At 54.8% G+C, this 27,269-nt stretch overlaps 2 protein-coding genes across 11 annotated transcripts; one reads left to right on the top strand and one right to left on the bottom strand.

Moving 5' to 3' along the window:
* Positions 1–305: 305 nt before the first annotated feature.
* LOC105497205 (aldehyde dehydrogenase 16 family member A1) lies at positions 306–20,559 on the bottom strand. Of its 5 annotated transcripts, XR_011617779.1 has the most exons (18): positions 20,427–20,559; positions 13,204–13,306; positions 12,696–12,822; positions 11,928–12,106; positions 11,259–11,336; positions 10,577–10,758; positions 10,340–10,492; positions 9,561–9,746; positions 9,134–9,229; positions 8,822–8,958; positions 8,562–8,667; positions 8,323–8,453; positions 7,088–7,255; positions 6,706–6,907; positions 2,792–2,977; positions 2,090–2,485; positions 886–983; positions 451–579 (listed from the first exon to the last, which is right to left on the bottom strand). XR_011617779.1 is itself a non-coding variant. In XM_011768124.3 (17 exons), exons 1-17 carry the CDS (start codon positions 20,514–20,516, stop codon positions 418–420), a joined length of 2,409 nt encoding a protein of 802 aa, XP_011766426.1. In that variant the 5' UTR covers positions 20,517–20,559; the 3' UTR covers positions 306–417. The 5 variants fall into 5 exon arrangements, 2 of the variants coding, with proteins under 2 accessions (XP_011766426.1, XP_011766427.1); XM_011768124.3 differs by lacking the exon at positions 886–983 and having other exon boundaries at positions 306–579; positions 2,363–2,485; XR_011617778.1 differs by having other exon boundaries at positions 437–983.
* On the top strand, positions 20,449–26,870 carry LOC105497204 (PIH1 domain containing 1). Of its 6 annotated transcripts, none has more exons than XM_011768123.2 (10): positions 20,449–20,578; positions 22,224–22,317; positions 22,629–22,695; positions 23,522–23,704; positions 25,099–25,160; positions 25,255–25,336; positions 25,713–25,842; positions 26,075–26,150; positions 26,481–26,624; positions 26,750–26,870. In XM_011768123.2, exons 2-10 carry the CDS (start codon positions 22,228–22,230, stop codon positions 26,789–26,791), a joined length of 876 nt encoding a protein of 291 aa, XP_011766425.1. In that variant the 5' UTR covers positions 20,449–20,578; positions 22,224–22,227; the 3' UTR covers positions 26,792–26,870. The 6 variants fall into 6 exon arrangements, with proteins under 6 accessions (XP_011766425.1, XP_011766420.2, XP_011766419.1 ...); XM_011768118.3 differs by lacking the exon at positions 20,449–20,578 and adding an exon at positions 20,619–20,770 and having other exon boundaries at positions 23,525–23,704; XM_011768117.3 differs by lacking the exon at positions 20,449–20,578 and adding an exon at positions 20,625–20,770.
* The last annotated feature ends 399 nt before the right edge of the window (positions 26,871–27,269 follow it).

Genomic DNA, 27,269 nt, shown 5'->3' with positions numbered 1-27,269 from the left:
CTTCTCTGTTTCACAAACACAGCATTGTGTTTCACAAGCACAGCAGCTCCTGAGCTGCTCAACCTCAGAACTAAAATGGCCTTGAGCCAGGTGTGGTGGCGCATGTCTGTGGCCCCAGCTACATGTGAGACTGAGGCATGAGGATCCCTTGAGCCCCAGAGGTCGAGGCTGCAGTGGACTGAGATTGTGCCACTGCGCTCCAGCCTGGGTGACAGAGCCAGAACTTGTCTTAAAAAAAAAAAAAAAAAGCCTCATATCTGCCAGAAGTTGCTACACCCTTTCTTCTCACAGAAGCATAGCTAGGGTTTGTCAGAGACTTTATTTATTCCCCACAGAAGGGGAAAGTCCCAGGTGTCTGCGGGGGTGCATTTCCCCTTGGTCTGAGGTGTCCAAAATGCAGCAGGTGGCGCTCAGGCATCAGTCCCCCATAGGCAGCCACAGGGCCTTGGTCCGCGCCGATCGCAGCCCCAGCTCCGGGCCTGCCCCCTCGGCCTCCTGGTCCCAGGCCCGCAGGCAGCCCCTGTTCACCCACACCGGTTTGAGGTTTCCTGCTGAGGCCCACTCCACAAACTGGGAACCCTGAGGTGGGGAGAGAGGGGGGTCAGCACTTCTGCGGGCTTGTTGCTAAGCACCTGCTTCCTCCGCGATGACTGTTACTGATCAGGGGCTTCAGGCTGGAACTATGCTCTGTAGCTGCAGTGCTCAGTTCCTTCCAAGCAAAACTTCCAGATGGTAGGGAAAGGCATTTGACCCAGGGGTTAGGGAATTTCCTCTCCCTTAACAGCCCATGTTGAGAGGAATGAGGCCCAAGGCTCTTGTCAACAAGTTCACATCTGTTACCAACAGGTGATTTAAGAGAGTGGACAGTGGGGCGCCGTGACTCACTCCTGTAATCCCACCACTTGGGGTGGCTGAGGCAGGCAGATCACACGAGGTCAGGAGTTTGAGACCAGCCTGGCCAATATGGGGAAACCCCATCTCTACTAAAAAAAAAAAAAAAACCCAACAATTAGCCAGGCATAGTGGCGAGTGCCTGTAGTCTCAGCTACTTGGGAGGCAGGAGAATCACTTGAACTCGGGAGGCAAGGGTTGCAATGAGCCGAGATCGTGCCACTGTATTCCAGCCTGGGCGACAGAGTGAGACTCTGTCTCAAAAAAATAAATAAATAGCGGTGGCTCACGCCTGTAATCCCAGCACTCTGGGAGGCTGAGGCGGGCGGATCACGAGGTCAGGAGATCAAGACCATCCTGGCTAACACAGTGAAACCCCTTCTCTACTAAAAATACAAAAATAAATGAGCAGGGCGTGGTGGCGGGCGCCTGTAGTCCCAGCTACTTGGGAGGCTGAAGCAGGAGAATGGCGTGAACCTGGGAGGTGGAGCTTGCAGTGAGCTGAGATCACCCCACTGCACTCCAGCCTGGGCGACAGAGTGAGACTCTGTCTCAAAAAAACAAAATAAAATAAAAACGGCCGGGCGCGGTGGCTCACGCCTGTAATCCCAGCACTTTGGGAAGCCGAGGCGGGCGGATCACAAGGTCAGGAGATCAAGACCACGGTGAAACCCCGTCTCTACTAAAAATTACAAAAAATTAGCCGGGCGCGGTTGTGGGCGCCTGTAGTCCCAGCTACTCGGGAGGCTGAGGCAGGAGAATGGCGTGAACCCGGGAGGCGGAGCTTGCAGTGAGCCGAGATCGCGCCACTGCACTCCAGCCTGGGCTGGGCGACAGAGCGAGACTCCGTCTCAAAAAAAAAAAATAAATAAATAAATAAAAAAATAAATAAAAATTTAAAAAAAAAAATAAAAAAAAGAGCAGACTCAACCAGTCTGCTCCAGATCACTTGAGCCCAGGAGTTTAAGATCAGCCTGGCCAACACAGAGAAACCCCTGTCTCTGCAAAAGAAAAAAATTAGCCGGGCTTAGCTGGGCATGGTGGTGCATGCCTGTGGTCCCAGCTACTCAGGAAGCTGAGGTGGGAGGGTGACTTGAGCCTGGGAGGTTGAAGCTGAAGTGAGGTATGATTGCATCTGGGTGACAGGGTGAGGCTCTGTCTTAAAAAAAAAAAAAAAAAACACAAAAAAACACTGTACACTGTGGGCCTCCAAATCTAGGGTGTGGTTCTTAGCAACGGGCCGTCCACTGAGATGAGGTCTTCGGACTGGACAGCTCTCAGGCCCTTGTTGCTAAGGACAGCCTCTTCCTTAGTAACTGGAGTACTAAGGGCGGGGCCTCAGAACCTTGTTGTCAAGGAGTTTCTCCCCTTAGCAACAGGAGTTCTAAGAGGGCGGGGCTGTGTTTCCGGAAAAGGAGGAGCCTGTTTGAAGTTTGAGATGCTGAAAATGGCAAAACAGAACAAAGAGCACCTGGGCGGATCCGAAATACCACATGGCCTGGACGTCCTGGTGCAAGGCCAGGCAGCGGGTCAGATGGTCCCGGTCTCCTGTCACCACGTTGGCCAGGCCTGCTGGGAACAGGGTGGCCATGTCCTAGGGGATGCAGAGAGTGGGTGGGTTGGGAGGGCCGTGGGGGCAGGGCAAGGAGTGGGCATCCAGGGGGCGGCCATGGGAAGGAATGGGACGGGGGTAGGGGGGGCGGTCTTGGACGAGAAAGCCCTAGGTCTGGGCTGAAGAATGGGCACTGGGTCCCCAAGGAGTGAAGGTTTGGATGCTGGGGCTGGGGGCAGCATGCGTACCACGGAGGGTGCGGTAAGAGCCAAGCTCCTGCCGAGTTTGGGCGTTTTTCTGCTGCCCTGAGGCTACCGGGAGGAGAGGCAGGAAGGCAGGGGGATATACCTGGCAGACCTCCAGGGCCAGCAGGGGACAGGCCGCGCTGGGCACCATGACCACAGTGTTGCCGTAGGCCAGGGCGGGAGCCAGCAGGGACACGAAGGCAAGCAGGGGCCACTCGTCCGGACACACCACAGCCAGCACACCCAGCGGCTCCCGCAGGCGCAGCACAGGGCCTCTCAGCCCCGCTACCTGCAGGGACAGGCGGGTCACGCGTGGGGCAGGGGAGCCCCGCCCACAGTGAATGACAGACCGAGTTCCTCCACGTCCTTCCCAACACCTGGTGTTGTCCCAAACCGCACCCTTGTGGAAGCGCCCGCCATTTCGCAGACTCTGGTCAAAGTGAATCATTCCACGGGGGTTCGGGCGGTGAGAAACATCCTGCACAACCAACCTTCCTTCCTTCCTTCCTTCCCTTCCTTCCTTTCCTTCCTTCCCTTCCTTCCTTCCCTTCCTTCCTTTCCTTTCTTCCCTTTCCTTCTTTCCCTCCTTCCTTTCCTTCCTTCTTCCCTCCCTCCCTCCCTCCTTCCCTTCTCTGTTTTTTTTTGAGATGGAGTCTTGCTCTGTCGCCAGGCTGGAGTGCAGTGGCACGATCTCAGCTCACTGCAACCTCCGCCTCCCAGGTTCAAGTGATTCTTCTCCCTCAGCCTCCCGAGTAGCTGGGATTACAGGCGCCTGCCACCATGCCCGGCTAATTTTGTATTTTTAGTAGAGATGGGGTTTCACCATGTTGGCCAGGCTGGTTTCAAACTCTGGACCTCAAGTGATCCACCCACCTCGGCCTCCCAAAGTGTTGGGATTATAGGCGTGAGCCACCGCGCCTGGCCAATTATTGTATTTTTAGTAGAGATGGGTCTTTACCATATTGGCCAGACTGGTCTCGAACACCTGATCTCAAGTGATCCAGCCTGCCTTGGCCTCCCAAAGTACTCGGATCACAGGCGTCAGCCACGGCGCCTGGCCCACTCTTATGTTTTTTCTCTTTTCCTTTTTTTTTTTTCCTTGAGACAGGGTCTTACTGGGTAGCCCAGGCTGGAGTGCAGTGGCATGATCACAGCTCACTGTTGCCTTGACCTCCCAGGCTAAAGCAATTGTCCCACCTCAGCCCCCTGAGTAGCGAGAATACAGGTGTGTACCACCAGGCCCAGCTAATTTGTTGTTTTTTGTAGACATGAGGTTTCATTGTGTTGTCCAGGCTGGTCATGAACTCATGGGCTCAAGTGATCCACCTACCTCAGCCTCCCAAAGCACTGGGATTATTTTCTTTTGTTAAAAAGAAATACGGTGTTAGGGGGTGGGAGGCAAGGGGAGGGAACTTAGAGGACTGATCAGTAGGTGGAGCAAACCACCATGGCACGCGTATCCCTATGTAACAAGGCTGCACGTTCTGTACACGTATCCCAGAATTAAAGTAAAATAAAAATAAAAAAGAAGGCTGGACGCAGTGGCTCACACCTGTAATTCCAGCACTTTGGGAGGCCGAGGTGGGCGGATCATGAGGTCAAGAGATCGAGACCATCCTGTCTAACACGGTGAAATCCCATCTCTACTAAAAATACAAAAAAAAAAAAAAAAAAAAAAAAAAAAATTAACTGGGCATGGTGACAGGCGCCTGTAGTCCCAGCTACTCAGAAGTCTGGGGCAGGAGAATGGCATGAACCTGGGAGGCGGAGCTTGCAGTGAGCCAAGATCGCGCCACTGCACTCCAGCCTGGGCGACAGAGCGAGACTCCATCTCAAGAAAAGAAAGAAAGAAATATGGTTTGGCCCATGATAGAGTTTGGATGTCCCACCCAAATCTCATGTTGAAATGTAATCCCCGGCCAGGTGTGGCGGCTCACGCCTGTAATCCCAGCAATTTGGGAGGCCGAGGCAGGCAGATCACCTGAGGTCAGGAGTTTGAGACCAGTCTGACCAACAGGGAGAAACCCTGTCTCTACTAAAAGTACAAAATTAGCTGGGCACGGTGGCGCATGCCTGTAATCCCAGCTACTCAGGAGTCTGAGGCAGGAGAATTGCTTGAATCTGGGAGGCAGACCCATGAACTGAGATCGCACCATTGCACTCCAGCCTGGGCAACAAGAGTGAAACTCCGTCTCGGGAAAAAAAAGAAAAAAAAAGAAATGTAATTCCCAATGTTGAAGGCGGGGCCTGGTGGCAAGTGATGGCATCATGGAGGTGGATTCCTCATGAATGGTTTAGCACCATCCCACTTGCTACTGTCCGCGAAGTAGTGAGTTCTCCTGAGATCCAGTTATTTAAAAGTGTAGCACTGGAGGCTGGGCGTGGTGGCTCATGCCTGTAATCCCAGCACTTTGGGAGGCTGAGGTGGGCGAATCACCTGAGGTCTGGAGTTCAAGATCAGCCTCAACATGGAGAAACCCCGTCTCTACTAAAAATACAAAATTAGCCGGGCGTGGTGGCGCATGCCTGTAATCCCAGCTACTTGGGAGGCTGAGGTAGGAGAATTGCTTGAACCTGGGAGGCGGAGGTTGCAGTAAGCCGAGATCGCACCATTGCACTCCAGCCTGGGCAACAAGAGCGAAACTCTGTCTTAAAAAAAAAAAAAAAAAAAGCGTAGCACTAGCTGGGTGCAGTGGCTCACGCCTATAATCCCAGCACTTTGGGACGTCAAGATAGGCAGATCACTTGAAGCTAGGAGTTCGAGATCAGCCTGGGCAACATGGCGAGTCTCTTGTCTCTACAAAAATACAAAACCACCCAGTCGTGTGTGCTGGTGTGTGCCTGTGATCCCAGATGCTCAGGAGGCTGAGGTGGGAGGCTCGCTTGGACCTCGGAGGTTGAAACTGCAGTGAGCCATGATTGTGGCACTGCATTCCAGCCGGGTGACAAAGGGAGACTGGTGCCAACAGGCCTAGCTAATTTTTCTATTTTTTGTGGAGACATGGTTTCACTATGTTGCCCAGGCTTGTTTCAAACTCCTGGCCTCAAGCGATCCACCCGCTTTTGCCTCCCAAATTGCTGGGATTACAGGCGTGAGCCACCATCCCTGGTCAGGTGTTTTTTTTTTTTTTGTGACACAGGGTCTCACTCTGTCGCCCAGGCTGGAGTGCAGTGGCGGGATCTTGGCTCACTGCAACCACCGCCTCCTGGGTTCAAGCAATTCTCCTGACTCAGCCACCCGAGTAGCTGGGACTACAGGCGCCCACCACAGTACCCAGCTAGTTTTTTGTATTTTTAGTCGAGACCGGCTTTCACTATGTTAGCCAGGAGGGTCTCCATTTCCTGACCTCGTGATCCACGCAGCTCGGTCTCCCAAAGTGCTGGGATTACAGGTGTGAGCCACCGCGCCCCCAGGTGTTCCTTTTTTCTTTTCTTTTTTTTTTGAGACGGAGTCTCGCTCTGTTGCCCAGGCTGGAGTGCAGTGGCATGACTTGGCTCCCTGCAAGCTCCGCCTCCCGGGTTCACACTGTTCTCCTGCCTCAGCCTCCCAAGTAGCTGGGACTATAGGCGCCCGCCACCACGCCCGGCTAATTTTTGTGTTTTTAGTAGAGACAGAGTTTCACTGTGTTGGTCAGGCTATTCTTGAACTCCTGACCTCTTGATCCGCCCGCCTTGGCCTCCCAAAGTGCCGGGATTATAGGCGTGAGCCACTGCGCCCCCAGGTGTTTCTTTATAGCAATGCAAAAACCGCCTAACAGCCCACTAAATTGATTTTATGGTCCAGGAATGGGTCGCTATCCATCATCTGGCAAACGCCGCTCTACGAGGCAGGTTGTGTGTCCACTCACTGTACAGATGAGGAAACTGAGGCAGGGAGAGGTGAAGCCACTTGCTGATGATCCTGCTGTGGAAGGCAGTGGGGCTGGGCCTGGATCCCAAGCCTGGCTCATCTCACAGCCTCTAGTCTGAGCCCCACCCCACCTGCCCAGCTCGCCCACGTGCCCACAGATCCTTCACCTGCAGGGTGTGGCCTTGGGCCTGCGCCCGGGCCCCCCATGCCCGAAGTCGCCTTGCACTCAGCTCCACCTCCGCCTCCGCAGCCTTGAGCTCCACTCCCTGCCTCTCCAGCCTTGAGGCCAGGGTAGATTTCCGGCGTTCCAGTGCAGCCGCCAGGGCCCATAGCAGGGCCGCCCGGGCCCCTGGGGACTGGCCCGCCCAGCTGTGGGCAGACAGTGCACAGTAGGGGTTGGCATCCTGGTCTTGGCTTTCCTGACACCCCACCTCTGTCCACAGCCCCTACCCTGGGGGCCCAGCTTCCCAGTCCACCAACTGCTGGGGGCCCAGGCTCCCCTCTCTACCATGCCATGACCCCTGGGCTTTCCCGTGTGACCCCTCTTACCCAGGGAAAGCCTGGTGAGCGGCCTCCACGGCACCTCGGATGTCCTTGGCTCCACCCTCAGCCACGTAGCCATGGAGGTTGCCGGACGAATCCTGGATAGGCCTGGAGCTTCGGGCCCCAGGAGCCTGGAAACGGCCCCCAACGAAGAGCCCATAGGGGGGTGCTGGGCTGGAGTAGGGTGGGGCATGAGGAGGAGTCCTGAGCCCTCAATCTGCTCAGACCTTATGCTCTACCCCACTGGGAAGACCGCCTCGGCTCCCGTGAGCCTCTGGGGCACCCCAAACCCCTGTTCCCATGAGCCTCTGGGGGACCCTAAACTCCAGCTCCCATGATTCACTGGGGGACCTTAAACTCCTGCTCCCATGAGCCTCTGGTGGACCCTAAACTACTCCCATGAGCCTCTGGGGAACCCCAAATTCCTGCTTCCATGAGCCTCTGGAGGACTCAAAGTTTCTGCTCCTATGAGCCTCTCGAGGACCCCAAACCCCTGTTCCCATGAGCCTCTGGGCACCCTAAACTCCTGCTCCCATGAACCTCTGGCAGACCCTAAACTGCTCCCCTGAGCCTGTGGGGCACCTCAAATTCCTGTTCCCATAAGCCCCGGAGGACCAAAGCTTCTGTTCCCATGAGCCTCTGGGGGACCCTAAGCTCCTGCTCCCATGAACCTCTGTGCTCCCATGAGCCTCTGGTAGACCCTAAACTCCTGCTCCCTTGAGTCTTTGGGGGTACCTTAAACTCCTGCTCCCATGAGCCTCTGGGGGACCCCAAACTTCTGCTCCCATGAGCCTCTGGGAGATTCCAGGCTTCTGCTCCCATGAGCCTCTGGGGACCCTAAAATCTGACTCCCTTGAGCCTCTGGGGGACCCCAAAATCCTGTTCCCATGAACCTCTGGGGGACCCTAAACTGCTCCCATGAGCCTCTGGGCGACCCTAAGCTCCTACTCCTTCTGCTCCCGTTAGCCTCTGGGGCACCCCAAGCTTCTGCTCCAGTGAACCTCTTGGGGACCCCAACCTCCTAGACCCATGAGTTTCTGGGAGAGCACAGACATTCATGGGGCAGAGCTGAGTCTCAGCAGGCCTGGGGTGGGGAAAGTATGAGGCCACAATGTGGTACTCAGCAGGACCATGAGACAGCTTGGACGGACCTTGCACCAGCCCTCCTGTCCATGGGGAAACGGGCATCAATTTCCCTCTCCCCGTTCACACCCCCAGACCACTGGCCCCCAACGACTCACCTGGGCCCTATTTCAGGCCCAGCCGGCAGGGTTGAGGGAACAGCAAGGCCAAAGGTGTCATAGTTCAGGTTCTTGGAGAGGCAGGACAGCCGGGCAGGGGTCCCTGAGGGCCGCAGATACTCATACAGCCCCTGTGAGAAGGACAGTGTCAAGAGGATGCAAGGGGCACGTGAGGCTGGATGCAAGTGTCAAGGGCACGGCGGGGAGCGGGGCTGGTGACGGGGAGGGGATGTGCTCACGTCTGGGCCCCCATGCCAGGAACACCCACTCTCCTTACAGCCGCCTGTGGGCACCGAAGGGTCTCTGAGGCCGTGGGCATTGATCCAGACGGTGCCCACCTGGAGCCTGTGGGGAAGATAGAGATGTCCGACACAGGAAAACAGATGGTGGCTGGCTGGGAGAGGGGTGAGTTAAAGGCGCAGGGAGCGACCCAGGGAGAAGGGAGATGAAGACAGGAAGAATGAGGAGAGGAGTGAGCGCCTGGGCCACGCAGACTGACCCGTAGCCCAGCTCCAGTGCCTGGCCCAGCCTCTCGCTCCACACGCTGGCGCTGCCCCCGCGGGGCGTCCCGTTGGCCAATGCCAGTGCTTCCTTGGCTGTGCGGAAGGGGGAGGCCACAACAACAGGCCACGGCACCTGCAAGGGGTGATGGGGAGGCTCAGGCCTCTGGGGCCCACCCACCAGGAAGGGGCCCAGAGCAGGTAGCAGCCCCCTGCCCGGGTCACACGGTCACCCCAGGGGCTTCCGCAGGCACGGAGCTGCTGCCCTTGGCTGGCAGTGGGTAGGTGCTCTACAGACCTCAGGGGCTCACCTCTGCCCGGGCACATGGGGAGGCTGGGGGCAGGTTGGAGACCAAGGTTGGAGGATAGAATGGGTGTTCTGAAGGCACATCGCCAGCCTGGAACACCTAGGGAGAGAAATGATCTAGAAGTCGACCTCCAGTCCCTTCCTGCTGAGACCCAGGAGTGCAGGCTCCCAGCCCCTCCTCCCTCAGACCCAGGAGTCCAGACCCAGCCCCTCCTCCCTCAGACCCAGGAGTCCAGGCCCAGCCCCTCCTCCCTCAGGCCCAGGAGTCCAGACCCCAGCCCCTCCTCCCTCAGACCCAGGAGTCCAGGCTCCCAGCCTCTCTTTCCTTAGATCCAGTTGTCCACGCCCTGCTCCCTCTTCCCTCGGACCCAGGAGCTGGGTCTCCAGGTCCCTCCTCCTCAGACACCCTCAGTCTGTGACCCCTGCCTCACCTGTGCACTCTGGCTCTGTGCCTCACGCACAAAGCGCTGGACCAGGTCACATGCAGCAGCCCCCCGGGCCCCCATGTCCACGGCCCCATCCAGCCCTCGGCCACTCCGAAGCCGCCCCATCCGCTCCTGCAGTCGTCTCATGGCTTCGTCCCACACAGACTCCTGGATAAGGAGCCTGAGGCCACCCTGTGAGGAAAAAGGGCGTCAGGAGATCACGCCATTGCACTCTAGCAAGTTGGTGATCTGAAGAGTGAAGACAGAGGCTGGAAAACTAGGGACATGGACACTCAGATAAATCAACAGTCCTGAAGAACAGAGAGGCCGGGTGCGGTGGCTCACGCCTGCAATCCCAGCACTTTGGGAGGCCGAGGCGGGTGGATCAACAGAGGTCAGGAGTTTGAGACCAGCCTGGCCAACATGGTGAAACCCCGTCTCTACTAAAAATACAAAAATTCGCCAGGTGTGGTAGTGGGCGCCTGTAATTCCAGCTACTCGGGAGGCTGAGGCAGGAGAATCACTGGAACCCGGGAGGTGGAGGGTGCAGTGAGCTGAGATTGCGCCATCGCACTCCAGCCTGGGCGACAAGAGCAAAACTTCGTCTCTCAATAAATAAATAAATAAATAAATAAATAAATAAATAAAAATGAACACATATAGAAAAACAAAACAAAACAAAAAAACCCAACAAATAAAATGAACAGAGACTCAGGACCCCAAGGCCTGGAGACAGACACCTACAGCCTCTAGGGTGTGAGGGGACAGGAGTGCACGGGTCTCACCGGGCCGCGGTCGGACCAGGCGGCGTCCACAACACCCTCCACAGCCGAGTCGATGTCCGCTGTGTCTGTCACCAGCAGCAGCGACTCCGTCCCCAGCGCTAGGCCCAGCTCCGCACACTCACCCGCCAGGGTCCGTCGAAGGGCACGGCCTTCCTAGGGACACCCCGCCAATTCAGCCGCGGGAGGAGCTTTGCAGCCCCCAGACACGTTCCACCACAACCCCTGTCCTGAAGGTACCTCCAGGGCTCCGCAGAAGGCCACCTTCTGGATTCCAGGCTGGGAGGCCAGGACGGGCACCAGGGAGGTAGGGCCACTGATGACATTCAGGATTCCTGGGAACGGGCCCAGCTCCCCTGACAGCTGGGCCAGGAGGAGGGGCGTCGGGGAGGCCGGGGGCACGAGGGCCACCACAGTGCAGCCTGGGGAAGCAGAGCAGCTCAAAAATTCAGGAGTCCAAGTCCCAGCCCCTCCTCCCTCAGACCCAGGAGTCCAGGTCCCAGCCCTTCCTCTGACAGACCCAGGAGTCCAGACCTCAGTCTCTCCTCCCTCAGACCCAGGAGTCCAGGCTCAGCCCCTCCTCTCTCCGATCCAGGAGTCCAACCCCCCAGCCCCTCTTTCCTCAGACCCAGGAGTCCAACCCCCCAGCCCCTCTTTCCTCAGACCCAGAAGTCCAGGCCCCAAACCCCTCCTCCCTCAGACCCAGGAGTCCAGACCCCCGGCCCCTCCTCCCTCAGACCCAGGAGTCCAGACCCCCAGCCCCCTCCTCCCTCAGACCCAGGAGTCCAGACCCTGAACCCCTCCTCCCACAGACTCAGAAGTCCAGGCCTCCAGCCCCCTTGTCTCTCAGACTCGAGTTTGGGCCTGACAATCCCCGCCTTTCTCAGACCCAAGAGTCAGGACCCCCCAGGCCATCATTTACCCACAGCCAGGGCAGGGCAAATCCTCCACATCATCTCAAGGAAGGAGAATGTGGGTGGCAGGATGAGGCCAATTACTCCTGCAAGAAGAAAATGAGGCGAGAGACAAAAAAAAAAAAAAAAAAAAAAAAAAAACAGTCAGGCGTGGTGGTGCATGGTTGTAGTCCCAGTTACTTAGGAGGCTGAGGTGAGAGGATTTTGAGCCCAGGAGGTCAAGGCTCACAATTATAGTGAGCTATAATTGCACCACTGTACTCCAGCCAGGGTGACAGAGAAAGACCCTGTCTGAAAAAGAAAAAGAATGAGGGGACTGGACGTGGTGGCTCATGCCTGTAATCCCAGGCACTTTGGGACGCCGAGGTGCGTGAATCATCTGAGGTCAGGAGTTGGAGAGCAGCCTGACCAACATGGTGAGACCCCCTTCTCTATTAAAACACAAAAATTAGCTGGGTGTGGTAGTGGGCACCTGTAATCCCAGCTACTCGGGAGGCTGAGGCAGGAGAATCACTTGAACCCGGGAGGCGGAGGTTACAGTGAGCCGAGATTGCGCCACTGTACTCCAGCCTGGGTGACAAGAGCGAAACTCTGTCTAAAAGAAAAAGAATGAGGGGATTGGAGCTGGCACTGCTGGGTCATGTGAGAGGAGAGGGCTAGGGACTCCAGGGTCTCACCCATGGGCTCCCAGCCTGCCAGTGCCTCCTCCTGGGTGGATGCCTGGATTGCATGGTAGTGGAGAAGCTGCTGGGCCAGCTGGACGTCCCCGTCTCGAACCTCTCGAACAGCCCGCCCAGTCACCAGGGATTCCAGGGTCCACAGCAGTCGCTGGTGCTTCTGGATCACCTTGGCCAGCCTGTGGAGAAAGCAAGAGGGTGCTCATTTTCCAACAGGCCTCAGCCTCACAGAGTTCTAGGCTGCTCCTATATACCTGGACTACAATCCCCATGAGTCCGAGGCATCCCCACCATTTACCTGGGGCAAAGGGCAGTGAAGATCTGTGGGAACTGTAGCCGTGGAAACACAAACCTGAGGATGCTGTGTAAAGGTCTTGGCCGCTGGAAATCCCTGAAGCTTCTGGGAAATTGAGTCTTAGCTTCTAACCCCAATTGCATTTTGGGAAATGGAATCTTTGTCTCTAGCTGCCCCCAAAGCAGCTAGGAAATGGATTTAGGGGCTTCACCAGCTCCAGTGAACTGCTGAGAAATGGAGCCCCAATGCGCTTCAAGAGTCCTGTGAAGTACAGGCTTCGCGGCTTCTAGTCCCAGTGAATAGTGGACAACGGATGCATGTTTCGACCACTACTGCCCCCAGCACATACTGGGAATCTGAGCCTTAGCTGCAAATTAATTCAGTGGGATCTTGGGAAATAGCCTTTGTTCCCATGGTCTCAAGTGGATGCTGGGGGTCCCCGCCTCCCAGGGTCCACACCTCAGCTGCATCACCTGACCAGGTGCTGGGCCCGGACGACGCCAGGGTGGGCACTCCAGCTCTTAAATGCCGTCCTGGCTGCCTCCACGGCTGCGGCCACATCCTCGGCCTGTGCCTGCAGGCAACTGGCCAAGTTCTCTCCTGGGGAGAAAAGTGGAGGGACTCAGATGGGAGGAGAGATGGCGGGGAGCCCATGTCAGGTCTGGAGGGGGCTGAGATTTTCGGAGCCTGGATCAGCCCAAGGGTGTAAAGCTGGTCCCCATTCTCTGCTGGGTCACGGCTATGATCACCTCCAGCGCAAGGAAGGGATTTTCACAGACAGCAGTTTCACAAAGCCTCCACAGAGACCCGGAACCATAATTAGGGTGACTGGTTTCAGAAGGAACCAGACATTGCAGTCCCTCTCTCACCACCAGCTGCTTCCTGCCCTCAGGGCCCTAGGCAAGGGGAATGGGTGTTGGTGGGTAGGGCTAGAGGGCACAGATACTTCTCTTCCACTAATGACTGGGGGACATCTCGTACCTGTGATGGGATCCTGGCAAGGCACTGAAGTCCTGTGTTCAGGCTTTAACCACTTCCCATTCACATAGTGGCCCAAGCACCGGTCCTGGGTGTCCAGCCAGGCCTGGGGGGAGGTAGAGACAGTTTGGAAAGGGGCTCGGGAGGAGCTGGGGCAGTTCAACCCCTACCCAGAATCCTCTAGGAGGGGACATCTGTCTCCCTCTGCTCCATCAGCTAATTCTTTTCCTCTTATTGCTTTAGAAAAAAAAAGTTTGGCTGGGCGCGGTGGCTCAAGCCTGTAATCCCAGCACTTTGGGAGGCCGAGACGGGCGGATCACGAGGTCAGGAGATCGAGACCATCCTGGCTAACACAGTGAAACCCCGTCTCTACTAAAAATACAAAAAAAAACTTAGCCAGGCGAGGTGGCTGGCGCCTGTAGTCCCAGCTACTCGGGAGGCTGAGGCAGGAGAATGGCGTGAACCCGGGAGGCGGAGCTTGCAGTGAGCTGAGATCCGGCCACTGCACTCCAGCCTGGGTGACAGAGCGAGACTCCGTCTCAAAAAAAAAAAAAAAAAAAAAAAAAAAAAAAAGTTTGTGGTAAAATACAGCATTTCAAAGTATACACTTCAGCAGTTTAGAGGCATTCTACGCATTTACAGTGTTGTGCAACCATCACCACTCTCTAGTTCTAGAACATTTTTCCTTTTTTTTTTTTTTTTTTTGAGACAGAGTCTTGCTCTGTTGCGCAGGCTGGAGTGCAGTGGCATGATCTCGGCTCACTGCAAGCTCTGCCTCCTGGGTTCATGCCATTCTCCTGCCTCAGCCTCCCAAGTAGCTGGGACTACAGGCGCCCGCCACCACGCCCAGCTAGGTTTTTTGTATTTTTTAGTAGAGACGGGGTTTCACCGTGTTAGCTAGGATGGTCTTGATCTCTTGACCTCATGATCTGCCCGCCTTGGCCTCCCAAAGTGCTGGGATTACAGGCGTGAGCCACCGCGCCCGGCCCCCTTTTTTTTTTTTGAGATGGAGTCTTGCTCTGTCACCCAGGCTGGAGTGCAGTGGCGCGATCTCGGCTCACTGCAAGCTCCGCCTCCCGGGTTCAAGCCATTCTCCTGCCTCAGCCTCCCGAGTAGCTGGGACTACAGGCGCCCGCCACCACGCCTGGCTAATTTCGCTTTTTGTATTTTTAGTAGAGATGGGGTTTCACTATGTTGGCCAGGCTGGTCTTGAACTCCTGACCCCAAGTGATCTGCCTGCCTTGGCCTCCCAAAGTGCTGGGATTACAGACGTGTTAACATCTTTAATTCATTCAATTAGAGTCTCAACTGAGTCCTTGGGCTGGTGCCACAATAGTGGCGCTCTATTTGGAGTCCACTTTGGGAGGCTGAGGTGGGCTGAGCCTAGGAGTTCAAGACCAGCCTGGGCAACATGGTGAAAGCTCATCTCTTCAAAAAATACAAAAAGTTAGCCGGGTGTGGTGGTGAGTGCCTGTAGTCCCAGCTACCTGGGAGGCTGAGGTGGGAGGATCACTTGAGCCCAGGAGGTGGAGGCTGCAATAAGCTAAGATCACACCGCTGCACTCCAGCCTGAGTAACAAAGCAAGGCTCTGTCTCAAAAAAAAAAAAAAAAAATTTTTTTTTTTTTTTTTTAACCATATCTCACTCACCACATCTCCTCCATATTTCTTTCTTTTCTTTTTTTTTTTTCCTTTGAGATGGAGTCTCGCTCTGTCGCCCAGGCTGGAGTGCAGTGGCACGATGTCTACTCACTGCAAGCTCCGCCTCCCGGGTTCACGCCATTCACCTGCCTCAGTCTCCCAAGTAGCTGGGACTACAGGCACCCGCCACCGTGCCTGGCTAATTTTTTTTTTTTTTTTTTTTTTGTATTTTTAGTAGAGACGGGGTTTCACCATGTTAGCCAGGATGGTCTCGATCTCCTGACCTTGTGATCCACCTGCCTCGGCCTCCCAAAGTGCTGGGATTACAGGCATGAGCTACCACGCCCGGCTTTCTCCTCCATATTTCTTTCTCATCCTGGTCACATCTTCTCTGCTGCTAAATCCAAAACACACTGCTCACTTTCTCCTTCTACAGATTCTCCTAGCATCTCTGATGTCACATATTCCTGATTTTTCTCCTACTGGCCTTTCTCCTTTTCTTTTTTTTTTTTTTTTTTTGAGACAGAGTCTCGCTCTTGTCGCCCAGGCTGGAGTGCAATGGTGCGATCTTGGCTTACTGCAACTTCTGCCTCCTGGGTTCAAGTGATTTTCCTGCCTCAGCCTCCTGAGTAGCTGGGATTACAGGTGGCCGCTACCATGCCCAGCTAATTTTTATATTTTTAGTAGAGATGGATTTTCACCCTGTTGGCCAGGCTGCTCTCAGACTCCTGGCCTCAGGTGATCCACTCGCCTCAGCCTCCCAAAGTGCTGGGATTACAATCATGAGCCATCATGCTTGACTTCTGTTTTCTCTTTAAAGCAAAAAAAGTTACTTAGAAGTTCCAAACTCAAACGTCCACAGGGAAAAGAGACATCTGTGAGATAGTCAGGGATATTTGATCATGAACTGGCCATTAGATGACATTAAAGAATGATTGTTGGCTGGGCATGGTAGTTCACATCTGTAATCCCTGCACTTTCCCACACTGAGACAGGAGGATTGCTTGAGCCGAGGAGTTTGAGACTAGTCTGGACAGACACAGCAAGACCCCATCTCTACAAATAAAAATGAAAAATTTGCCAGTCATGGTGGTACACACCTGTAGTCTCAGCTACTCAGGAGGCTGGGGTGGGAGGATTGCTTGAGCCCAGATGTTCCAGGCTGCAGTGAGCTGTGATTGTGCTACTGAACGCTAGCCTGGGCAACAGAGTAAGACCTTGTCTCAAACAAACAAACAAAAAACAAAAACAAAAAGAATGAGTTAATGTTGTTAAGTGTGGTAACAGACCATGGTAGTTTTGTAACAAAATGAACTCTTATCTGTTAGAAGAAAGGATTCAAATATTTATAGGAAAATACTGTGGCCGGGCGCGGTGGCTCAAGCCTGTAATCCCAGCACTTTGGGAGGCCGAGACGGGCGGATCACGAGGTCAGGAGATCGAGACCATCCTGGCTAACACGGTGAAACCCCGTCTCTACTAAAAAATACAAAAAACTAGCCGGGCGAGGTGGCGGGCGCCTGTAGTCCCAGCTACTCGGGAGGCTGAGGCAGGAGACTGGTCTAAACCCGGGAGGCGGAGCTTGCAGTGAGCTGAGATCCGGCCACTGCACCCCAGCCTGGGCGACAGAGCAAGACTCTGTCTCAAAAAAAAAAAAAAAAAAAAAAAAAAAAAAGAAAATACTGTGACATCTGGGATTTGTTTAAATTACTCCAAAGAAAATACAGAAGGAAACAGCACTGGGATAAATGTTGATGATGGTCAAAGCAGAGTGATGGGTAAATAGGAGTTCAAAATAAATGCTAATTACTCTGTGGAAGTTTGAAAATTTTCCCCCAAAAGAAAAACAAAATTCCAAAAGAATGTCCAGAGGGTTCCAGGAGGCCTGAGAAGAGGGCCTGGATGAGAAGAGGAGCTTGCGATTCATTGAAAAGACAGGAGCTATTGGTTCCAGATGATTTTTGTCAGGGAAGTTGAGCCAAAGTTTGACACATTTTGGAATTTTATTTTCAAGAGGACCTCCCGGATGTTTACATGGAATCAATTGTCCAGCATTTCACATTTTCAAAAATAAAGTTTAGGCCAAAGAAAACATGTTTGTTGGTTGAGTCTGGCCCAGAGAACATGGGTCTGAAATGCAAGGGTTCAAGTCCAAGTCTCAGCTTCACTTTTTATGTTTTATTTTTATATTAATAAAGATGGGGCCTCACCATGTTGCCTCACCATGTTGCCCAGGCTGCTCTTGAACTCCTAGGCGCAAGAGATCCTCCTGCCTCAGTCTCCCAAACTGCTGGGATTACAGGTGTAAGCCACTTGTCTGGCCTCAACTTTTTTTTTCAGGGGAGACAGGGTCTCATTCTGTCACCCAGGCTGGAGTGCAGTGGTATGATCACTGCACCTCCCAGGCTCAGGTGATCCTCCCACCTCAGCTTCCCGAGTAGCTGGGACTACAGGTGTGCGCCGCCACCGCTGGCTAATTTTTTGTTTTCTGTTTTTTTTTTTTTTTTTTGAGACAGAGTCTTGCTCTGTTGCACAGGATGGAGTGCAGTGGTGCGATCTCCGCTCACTGCAACCTTCGCCTCCCAGGTTCAAGCAATTCTCCCACTTCAGCCTCCCGAGTAGGTAGGATTATAGGCGCCTGCTACCATGCCCGGCTAATTTTGTATTTTTTTTTTTTTTTTTTTTTTTTTGAGACGGAGTCTCGCTCTGTCACCCAGGCTGGAGTGCAGTGGCCGGATCTCAGCTCACTGCAAGCTCCGCCTCCCGGGTTTATGCCATTCTCCTGCCTCAGCCTCCCGAGTAGCTGGGACTACAGGCGCCCGCCACCTCGCCCGGCTAGTTTTTTGTATTTTTTAGTAGAGACGGGGTTTCACCGTGTTAACCAGGATGGTCTCGATCTCCCGACCTCGTGATCCGCCCGTCTCGGCCTCCCAAAGTGCTGGGATTACAGGCTTGAGCCACCGCGCCCGGCCCTAATTTTGTATTTTTAGTAGAGATGGGGTTTCACCATGTTGGCCAGGCTGGCCTCGAACTCCTGACCTCAAGTGATCCGCCCACCTGGGCCTCCCAAAGTGTTGGGATTACAGGTGTGAGCCACCACGTCTGGCTGCCTGACTTTCTTATCATACCCCACCAGGCAAAGTTCCAACTGAAGGAATATCTCTATCATATCCTGCTGAGCAAAGTTCCCAGGAACAACCTATCACATCCCAGCAGAAAAAGGGCCAAACCGCCTGATCATAGGAACGCCTTGTCAATATCCTGCCGGGCAGCAAGCCATACTGCCCAGACCCCATACCTAGAAGTACCCTAGCCTGTAAGCAGCGGTGGGCTCCAGCATTAAGCTGGTACCCCATCTCCGCAGGTTTCTGCAATATACCTGTGTTGCCGTAGACCTCCTCGGTCCCTGTCTTTCTTTCACCCTCCCCTTCCCTTTAAAAAACCTAACACTTGGTATGGCTAGTCTTTTACATTTTAGCCATTTAGGTGCATAGTGATAGCTCATTGTGGGTTTAATTTACATTTCTCTCTCTCTTTTTTGTTTTTGTTTTTTTGAGACACAGTCCTTACTCTGTCGCCCGGGCTGGAGTGCAGTGGTGCGATCTCAGCTCATTGCAACCTCTGCCTCCTGGCTTCAGGCAATTCTGCCTCAGCCTCCCGAGTAGCTGGGACTACAGGCGTCTGCCCCCATGCCCAGCTAATTTTTTTGTATTTTTAGTACAGACAGGGTTTCACTGACTTGGCCAGGCTGTTCTCGAACTCCTGACCTCATGATCTGCCCGTCTCAGCCTCCCAAAGTGCTGGGATTACAGGCGTGAGCCACCGCGCCCGGCCATTTTTTTTTTGGTTTTTTTTTTTTTTTTTTTTTTTGGAGACAGAATCTTGCTCTGTTGCCCAGGATGGACTGCAGTGGTGTGATCTCTGCTCACTGCAACCTCCGCCTCCCAGGTTCAAGCAGTTCTCCCACCTCAGCCTCCCGAGTAGCTAGGATTACAGACAAACACCACCACGCTCAGGTAATTTTTGTATTTTAGTAGAGACGGGGTTTTACCATGTTGGCCAGGCTGGTCTCGAATTCCTGACCTCAGGTGATCCGCCCGCCTCAGACTCCCAAAGTGTTGGGATGACAAGTCTGAGCCACCACGCCCGGCCCAGTGTTTTGTATTTTAGTAGAGACCAGGTTTCACTATGTTGCCCAGGCTGGTCTCGAATTCCTGAGCTCAAGCAATCTGCCTGTCTTGGCCTCCCCAAGTGCTAGGCTGTGCCAGGGTTCTGATCCAGTCTCTTCCACCTGGGCCATTGCTCTGGCCTCCTGCCCTCCCCCTCAAAGAAGCCTAAGCTTCTCCCACCTGGGTACTGGGGGGCCCTAGGGGATCATGAGAGCCCCGTGAGGGAATTCTGAGAGTGCCTGGGGAAATGACAGAAAGTTCGAGGTGCCCTACTTATTTGCAGGAACCCCACGAGGGTTCTGGGGGCCTCCGAGGGATCATGGGAGTCCTAGGGAGGTTCTGAGGACCCCCAGGGGATCATGGGACCCTCATGAGGACTTCAGGGGTTCCTGAACAATCATGGGAACCCTGTGGGACATTCTGAGAGCTAGAGAGATCGTAGGAGTCCCGTGAGAGTTTTGTGAGGGGCCATAAGTAATTACAGGAAGTCCTGATGTGGCTGGGTGCAGTGGCTCACGCCTGTAATCCCAGCACTTTGGGAAGACGAGGTGGGTGGATCACTTGAGGCCAGGAGTTCGAGACCAGACTGGCCAACATGCTGAAACCTTGTCTCTAGAAAAAGTAGAAATATTAGCTGGGAGTGGTGGCACACGTCTCTAGTCCCAGTTACTTGGGAGGCTGAGGTGAGAGGACGGCTTGAGCCCAGGAGGTTGAGGCTGCAGTGATCAACAGGTGCGATCATGCCACTGCACTTCAGTTTGGGCGACAGAGTGAGACCCTGGCTCAAAAACAAAACAAAACAAAAACAAACAAAAAACCCAAACCGGAAGTCCTGATGTATTCTAGGCTCCTGAGATTTCCCATGAGGGCACATGAACCCCACGAGTATTGAGGGGCCCTATGGGATCACGGGGGCTCCATGGAAGTTCTGAAGGTCTCCAGGTAATCAAGGGGATCAAGGGAGTCCCTCAGGAGGTCTGGGGTGCTCCGGAGGCCCATGAAGGCCATAGGATGTTTTAAAGAGTCGTGGAAAGACAATGGAGGTTGTGGGTCGCCGGAGCCCCACAGGAACCTTAAGGGGTCTGGTGGTGCGCGTCAGGTTCTGAGGGGACCCTGAGGAATCACGAAAGCGTCTAGAGGAGTTCGGGAAAACCGCGGAAACACCACGAGAAGTTCAGGATCAAGGGGCAAGAGAACCACTGGGAAAGATGGGAACAGACTAAAAGGCCGAAGCCGCCACCGCCAAGGCTCAAGGGAGCGTCCTACAGGGCGCGATCCTATTGGGCGGCGGGAATCACAGGGACTGAGAGAGGCGGAGTTGCTGAGCTGCCGCAGTGGATGACGGGACTCCCCGCGAAAAACCGGGCGCCCAGGCCTGGGTAACGCAGCGGGCAGCGCCGGCCGGGCAGGCTCTCACCAGTGCGCATGCGTGGCTCTCCGGCACCGGTCCGTACTCCAGCGAGGTGAAGATCTCGCGGGCGCGGGGCCCTGCACGCGTCGCAGCCATCGCCTACCCAGAACGCTTTCCGCGAAGACTGTGGGGCGCTCTGTGTTAAGGGGAACCTTGAGGTCCGAAGGGCCACACCTCCCGTTCCAGCCCAAAGGGGCGGGACTAATGCGAATGGGGTGGGGCTACGAGATACAGAGAGCAGCCTCGCCCACACTTTTTGCCTTAGGACCCGTTGGCCCAGCCTACGGGGAAGCGTATTTAGGAGCATGCGCACTGCTTAAAACGGGGAGGAAGGCGAGCCAGGGATGTAGGTAATTTGCGATTAGTTGGGAGGGCTCCGGATTTAGAAGGATCGGCGTGGCCGGGCACGATGGCTCACGGTTGTAATCTCAGCACTTTGGGAGGCCGAGGCAGGTGGAACACCTGAGGTCGGGAGTTCGAGACCAGCCTTACCAATATGGTGCAACCCCCGTCTCTACTAAAAACATGAGCTGAGCTGTGGTGGTACGCGCCTGTAATCTCAGCTACTCAAGAGGCTGAGCCGGGAGAATCACTTGAACCCGGGAGGCGTACATTGCAGTGAGCCGAGATCGCGCCACTGCACTACAGCCTGGGTGACAAAGGCAGACCCTGTCTCAAAAAAAAAAAAAAAAAAAGTAATTAAAAAAAAAAAAGGGTCGTCGTATTGATGCGTCTTCCCAGTGCCTTGTTTTATAGTAGCAGGAAGTGCAAGTTTTATTTGTTTTACCTTTTATTTTCTTGAGATAGGGTCTCCCTTTGTCGCCCAGGCTGGAGTGCAGTGGTCCGATCACGGCTGACTGTCACCTCTACTTTTCCGGTTTAAACGTTTCCCCTGCGTCAGCCTGCACAGTAGCTGGGACTACAGGCGCATGCCATCAAGTCTGGCTATTTTTTTCCTTTTTTTTTTTTCGTAGAGACAGGATTTTGCTATGTTGCTCTGACTGGTCTCGAACTCCTGGACTCAAGCGATCTTCCTACCTCAGATTCCCAGCCTGAAAGTGCAGCTTTCAGTTCTAATTATATTTACTAGGGGTCGGAGCTAGATCTGGCAGGAAGTGATAATTCAAAGATAAAAAGGGTACCTTTTAGGATAGACATTGAGATTAAGGTTTTGAAAATGCAACCTTCACTGCAAAGTAACGGGGCCGGTTTTGGTTGTGGAAAGAGTGGAAGTGTGGCCCTTTTTTTTTTTTTTAAACAGATGGGCTGTGGGACGTTATCTCATTGTATTGCCCAAGCTGGTCTCGAACTCCTGGCCTCACGTGATTCTCGCCCTGGCCTCCCAAAGTGCTGGGACTATCGGCATGAGCCACAGCGCCCAGCCGGAAGTGTGGCTTTCATAGATACAGGAAGTGTGGCATTTAGGGATTCGCCTTGGTGTTTATTTTTGATTGATGCGAAGGGCGTGGCTTGTCAATAACGCGATACCAGCTTGTGAGTGCGCATGGGGTACTCGGAAGTGTGGCGTACTCGAGTCTTGTGTTTACGGATAGACCGGAAGTGTGGCTTCGTTTACAATTCGGCAAGTAGGACCGAGAGCGCGTCCAGAGATACAGATTCCCAACGGATTTGATGACGGTGTTCGGTCTTGAATGGAATTGTAGTCTTAGGCCAGTCTTAGCTTTCTGAACAGGATAATAGGTATCCGGAGTCGATTGAGGGCCAGAGCAAGCACTGGGGTTCGGATCCTGGGCAAAGTTCCCCACGCTGAGGGTCTTGAGGACGCCTAGATCTCTTTTCCAGGGCCATGGCGAACCCGAAGCTGCTGGGACTGGAGCTAAGCGAGGCGGAGACGATGGGTGCTGATTCGGCACGATTTGAGGAGCTGCTGCTGCAGGTGCACAGTGACCGGACCCCTGGATCCTTGAGTATTCCGGGATTTTGGCGGGGTGCTCAAAGATGGGACTGCAGTTGCCAGAATGCACTAGGGTGGGAACTGGGCCTGGGGGAATTCAGGTTGATGGGCTTCAAGTTTGCTAGGTGGGGTTGCGGTTGTTCCTCTAGTTCCCAAAGGAGAAAGGGGACCTAAACCGTTCAATTTCTTGCGTTATCCACAGCTCTCATAGATAAGAATTGCTCCATTTGAGGAACAAATGAGGGGTCTGATGGCACAGACTCCAAGCCTGGAGGTAGTTTTACTTTATACAGGCCTCGAAGGAGCTCCAGCAAGCCCAGACAACCAGACCAGAATCGACACAAATCCAGCCTCAGCCGGGTGAGAAAGGACACCGGAGAGAGAGGGACAGCAGACCCAGGGAGGGCCGGGGCAGGGGACAGAGAGGAGGAAGGAAAGAGACACGAAAATAAAGGCCTGGGATGGGGGTGGGGTGAGCAGACACCCACAGAGATCACCCTAGGACAGAAAGGAATTGGAGGACAGAGTAGGAGTAGGTAGGGGGCCAGAGAATCAGAGATAGGAAGAGGCTGGGTACGGTGGCACGCACCTGTAGTCCCAGCTACTCGGGAGGCTAACACAGGAGAATTGCTGGAACCCAGGAGGCAGAGGTTGCAGTGAGTGGAGATCGCACCACTGTACTCCAGCCTGGGTGACAGAGCGAGACTCTGTCTCAAAAACAAAACGAAATAAACAACAAAAACAAAGATAGGAAGAGAGGCTGGGCACAGCGACTCACAACTGTGATCCCAGCACTTTGGGAGGTCGAGGCTGGAGGATCACCTGAGGTCAGGAATTTGAGATCAGCCTGGCCAATATGGTGAAACTCCATCTCTAATAAAAATACGAAAATTAGCCAGGCGTGGTGGTGGGCGCCTATAATCCCAGCTACTTGGGAGGCTGAGGCATGAGAATTGCTTGAACCTGGGAGGTGGAGGTTGCAGTGAGCTGAGATCACGCTACTGCACTCCAGCCCGGGTGACAGAGTGAGACTCTGTTTCAAAAAAAAAAAAAAAAGGGGGGGGGGTGGGGAGTGGAACAAACCCAGAAAAAGGGGGATAGGGCAAAAGAAAAAGAGAGCCTGGAAAGAATGGATGGGTACTGGGACTTGTGCAGAAAAGGATTGTCATGACTAACGCACTCCCAGCAGGTTTCTGCCTAAAGACCAACTCCTCAGAAGGGAAGGTTTTCATCAACATCTGCCACTCCCTCTCCATCCCTCCTCCCGCCGACGTGACCGAGGAGGAGCTGCTTCAGATGCTAGAGGAGGACCAAGCTGGGTTTCGCATCCCCATGAGTCTGGGAGAGCCTCATGCAGAACTGGATGCAAGTCAGTGCCCTCAGAGGACCCAGGAGTCTGGCCTGCTGAGGCCCCTTCTTCCCTAGAACCCAAGCATCCTGGGCCCAGGATCCTCTTCCCTCAGCTCCTGGAGATCTGGCTCCCCAGTCTGATGATTTTCCCTATGGTAGATCTCTAGTGCCCTGGGCATCCCAAACCCAGGCAGTCCTGGTTCTGCCACCTGACCAGGCTGGCACTTTTCCATGCCCCACTCCAGGGCCGGGAGGCCTGGGCAGAGTGCTCTTCATGCATTAGCGGATCTCCTGGCTTTAGTCCTGAGCCCGCTCTCTCTTTCTTTTTTCTTTTTTTTTTTTTTTTTGAGTTGGAGTTTTGCTCTTGTTGCCCAGGTTCAGACGATTCTCCTGCCTCAGCCTCCCAACTAGCTGGGATTACAGGCGTGCGCCACCATGCCCAGCTAATTTTTGTATTTTTAACAGAGTTGGGTTTTGCCGTGTTGGCCAGGCTGGTCTCAGACGCCTGACCTCAGGTAATCCACTGCCTCAGCCTCCCAAAGTGCTGGGATTACAGGTGTGAGCCACTTCACCTAGCCTGCGGCTCTCTCTTTCATTCCGTTTTCTCCTCTGCCCTTCTCCCCTGTCTCCATCTTTGTCTTGCCTCACCTCTGTCCCTGTTTCTGCTTCTATGTCCTTTTTTCCATATGTCTCTTGAAGCTTTCTGGGACCAAGCTCTAGGCAGTGCCCCGGGGAATAAGGACCTATCAAATTCACATTCCACGTTCCAGAAACTCCCTGTCATGGGCAGGGCTCAAGGAGGTGGATGCAGTATCAAAAGGGTGCTTTGGAGGGGGGCACCCAGCACAGCCTTGAGAGGGCTCGTCACCCACATGAAGCGGTCAGGGAAGGCTTCCTGGAGGAGGAGGTGTGGGATAAGATTTGAAGGAACAGGAAGAGTTCAGCAGGCAAAGACAGAAGAAGGTTCTACGTAGAGCGGCCCGGAAATGGGAGAGAATGATTAGATTGGATCAGCCAGTAATGGAGAGTGACTGAAATAAATTCAGAGGGCCAAGGTTGCTAGAATGAGATTTTCTCCAGAGGTGGGAGGGGCAGACGACACAGGGTCTCCAATGCCAAGCTTGCGGGGCTCAGACCTTCACTTGGGAGCACTGGGGAGCCAGAGTAGAGCTGTGAGCAGGGGAGGGATAGGGTCAGCTCAAGTGACATTACACTGATGGACAGGAGATAGGCTGGGGAGGAGGCTGGACGGACAGTCCGGAGCGGACAGTGAGTGCTCAGCTGTCACTTCCTGATGTCTCTGTCTCTGCTTCTTGTGGCCGCTGTCCCTGAATGTTTCTTCCCTGTCTGGGTCTGGACTGTGGGCTTCCTGCAGAGGGCTGGCGGGCCCTCACCCCCTTTTTCTCCCCGCAGGAGGCCAGGGCTGTACCGCCTATGACGTAGCTGTCAACAGCGACTTCTACCGGAGGATGCAGGTTGGGGGCGGGGCTGCGGGTGAGGCCTGAGCAGGGGTCTCTCCCCCTACCCTCCCCGCCACCGCCTGTCTTTTCCCTCTCTCTGTCACCCCAGAACAGCGATTTCTTGCGGGAGCTCGTGATCACCATCGCCAGAGAGGGCCTTGAGGACAAATACAACTTGCAGCTGAATCCGGGTGAGGGGCAGGGCCTGGGCCATCGGGAAACAGTGGAGCCAGGAGCGGTTTGGGGGACACCCCTGGGAGAGGAGGGGCTGGCTTGGGCAGGGTGTCCTGGAGTCTGTGCTACTGGGAGGGAGTGGAGTCTGGACGCCCTGAAGGGGCGGGGCCAGGAACATCTCCAGGGCTGGGTTTTATTGGGGCTTATCATGGGAGGGGACGTGACTAAGGTGGGCGGGCTTCCTGGAGCCAAGCCTGGGAGTGTGGTCAGATCCCAAGAGTCCCGGTGAGCCGGTGGAGCCGATCCCGGGAGGCTCTTGGCTGTGCAAGGCCTCCTGAGAGAGCAAAGGGAACCCTGACCTGTACAATGTTTGACGGCGCTCCTGACCCTCAGAATGGCGCATGATGAAGAACCGGCCATTCATGGGCTCCATCTCGCAGCAGAACATCCGCTCGCAGCAGCGTCCTCGGATCCAGGAGCTGGGGGACCTGTACACGCCGGCCCCTGGGAGAGCTGAGTCAGGGTGGGCTTTCGGTAGATCCCCGGTCTGATGTTTCCTCAACGCTCTTGGGAATCCCTCCCTCCATCCTCCGACACTGGGTGATGCCCTGGGGCCCTGGGCACTGAGAGAGGGAAGAGAGAGAACTCCTGACTGGGAAGGCGTTCTGAGGCACCAGGGCCGGTTGGAGGGAGAAAGGGAACGCCAGGCAAAGACCCGGCAGCTCTGCTCGGCCCTGGACCTTGTTCCTCCTCAGCCCTGAAAAGCCTCACCTGAACCTGTGGCTGGAAGCCCCCGACCTCCTCTTGGCCGAAATTGACCTCCCCAAACTGGTGAGTTTTGCCCGCTGGGCCAGAGGAGGGGAATGAGGTCTGGAAAGGTCAGGGACTGTCTCTGAGTGAGAGTGACAAGGGGCTGTTGCTGGACTTGTCAGCTGTGTACTCTCTCCCAGGAGGCCCACAGGCCACCTTTTGGTGCCGTCCTGAGGGCGCCCGAGGGATTGTAAGTGCTCGGTTGTTGAGACTTGTAATTGCTGTCTTCTGCCTCTTCCCTGGGAGATTAGACCCTTCAAATATAGTTTCCCAGCATGTGAGGCTACCATGCCTGGTCCAGGTGACCGTCCTGTTGCTGAGGAGGGTGACCTGATTCCACCACCTCTCCAGGATGGAGCCCTGGGGCTGTCGCTGGAGATCGGGGAGAACCGCCTGGTGATGGGGGGCCCCCAGCAGCTGTATCATCTGGACGCTTATATCCCACTGCAGATCAACTCTGATGAGAGCAAGGCAGCCTTCCACCGGAAGAGAAAGGTGCCTGGGGGACGGTTCAGGGAAGCCGGGACGTTGGGGAGCCTGGACTCTGGCTCCGAGGGAGGAGGACCAGGGGCGGGACTTCTGGGTCCTGGATCCTCATTCTCTTTGCTCTGTCTCCTCAGCAATTAATGGTAGCCATGCCGCTTCTGCCGGTGCCTTCTTGATCAGGGTGTTTCCCTGTGCTTCCGAGATGAGAAGAAACCGCTGGCTTCCTTAAAGTTGAAATAAAAGATTTTTGCCTTTGTTCTGCCTCTGACTGGGGATATGTGGGTGTTGGGAGGGAAGAGGGACATTGGGCTGTGCCCCTCCAGTCCCATAGAGGTCACTGCCCCAGCTCAGGCCTCATCCTTCCCCCTGGATCCTCCCTGAAGCCTCCTGGCCTCCAGTCTCCCCTTGTTAGTCCTCCCCCGGCCCCAGAGCTGGCCCTGCACTTTCCCTGTTCACCGCCCTCCTGTAGCTCCCCAGCTGCCCTGGGAGAAGGTCCAAGCCCCTCAGCCACGCACTCAAGGCTGTGTGTGATCTGAGCCTCGAGTCATGGCTTACTTTTTTGTTTAAGAGGCGGGGTCGCTGGGCATGGTGGCTCATGCCTGTAATCCTAGCACTTTTGGGAGGCCGAGGCGTGTGGATCACCTGAGGTCAGGA

The sequence above is a fragment of the Macaca nemestrina genome, chromosome 20, assembly GCF_043159975.1.
Source record: "Macaca nemestrina isolate mMacNem1 chromosome 20, mMacNem.hap1, whole genome shotgun sequence".
Taxonomy (NCBI): Eukaryota; Metazoa; Chordata; class Mammalia; order Primates; family Cercopithecidae; genus Macaca; species Macaca nemestrina.
The sequence above is the reverse complement of the archived record's forward strand: the minus strand, read 5'-3'. Positions and strand labels throughout refer to the sequence as shown.

Bases quoted from the DNA above. Each gene is read 5' to 3' on its own strand.
- LOC105497204 (XM_011768117.3), top strand. From the start codon at position 20,625: ATGCGAATGGGGTGGGGCTACGAGATACAGAGAGCAGCCTCGCCCACA. The intron at 25,337-25,712 runs GTGAGGGGCAGG...CCTGACCCTCAG, and splicing joins CAACTTGCAGCTGAATCCGG to AATGGCGCATGATGAAGAAC. The intron at 26,151-26,480 runs GTGAGTTTTGCC...CCACCTCTCCAG, and splicing joins AAATTGACCTCCCCAAACTG to GATGGAGCCCTGGGGCTGTC.
- LOC105497205 (XM_011768124.3), bottom strand. From the start codon at position 20,516: ATGGCTGCGACGCGTGCAGGGCCCCGCGCCCGCGAGATCTTCACCTCG. The intron at 9,230-9,560 runs GTGAGGCAGGGG...TTCTCTCCCTAG, and splicing joins CACAGAGCCAGAGTGCACAG to GTGTTCCAGGCTGGCGATGT. The intron at 6,908-7,087 runs GTAAGAGGGGTC...GTCTGCCCACAG, and splicing joins GCTCACCAGGCTTTCCCTGG to CTGGGCGGGCCAGTCCCCAG.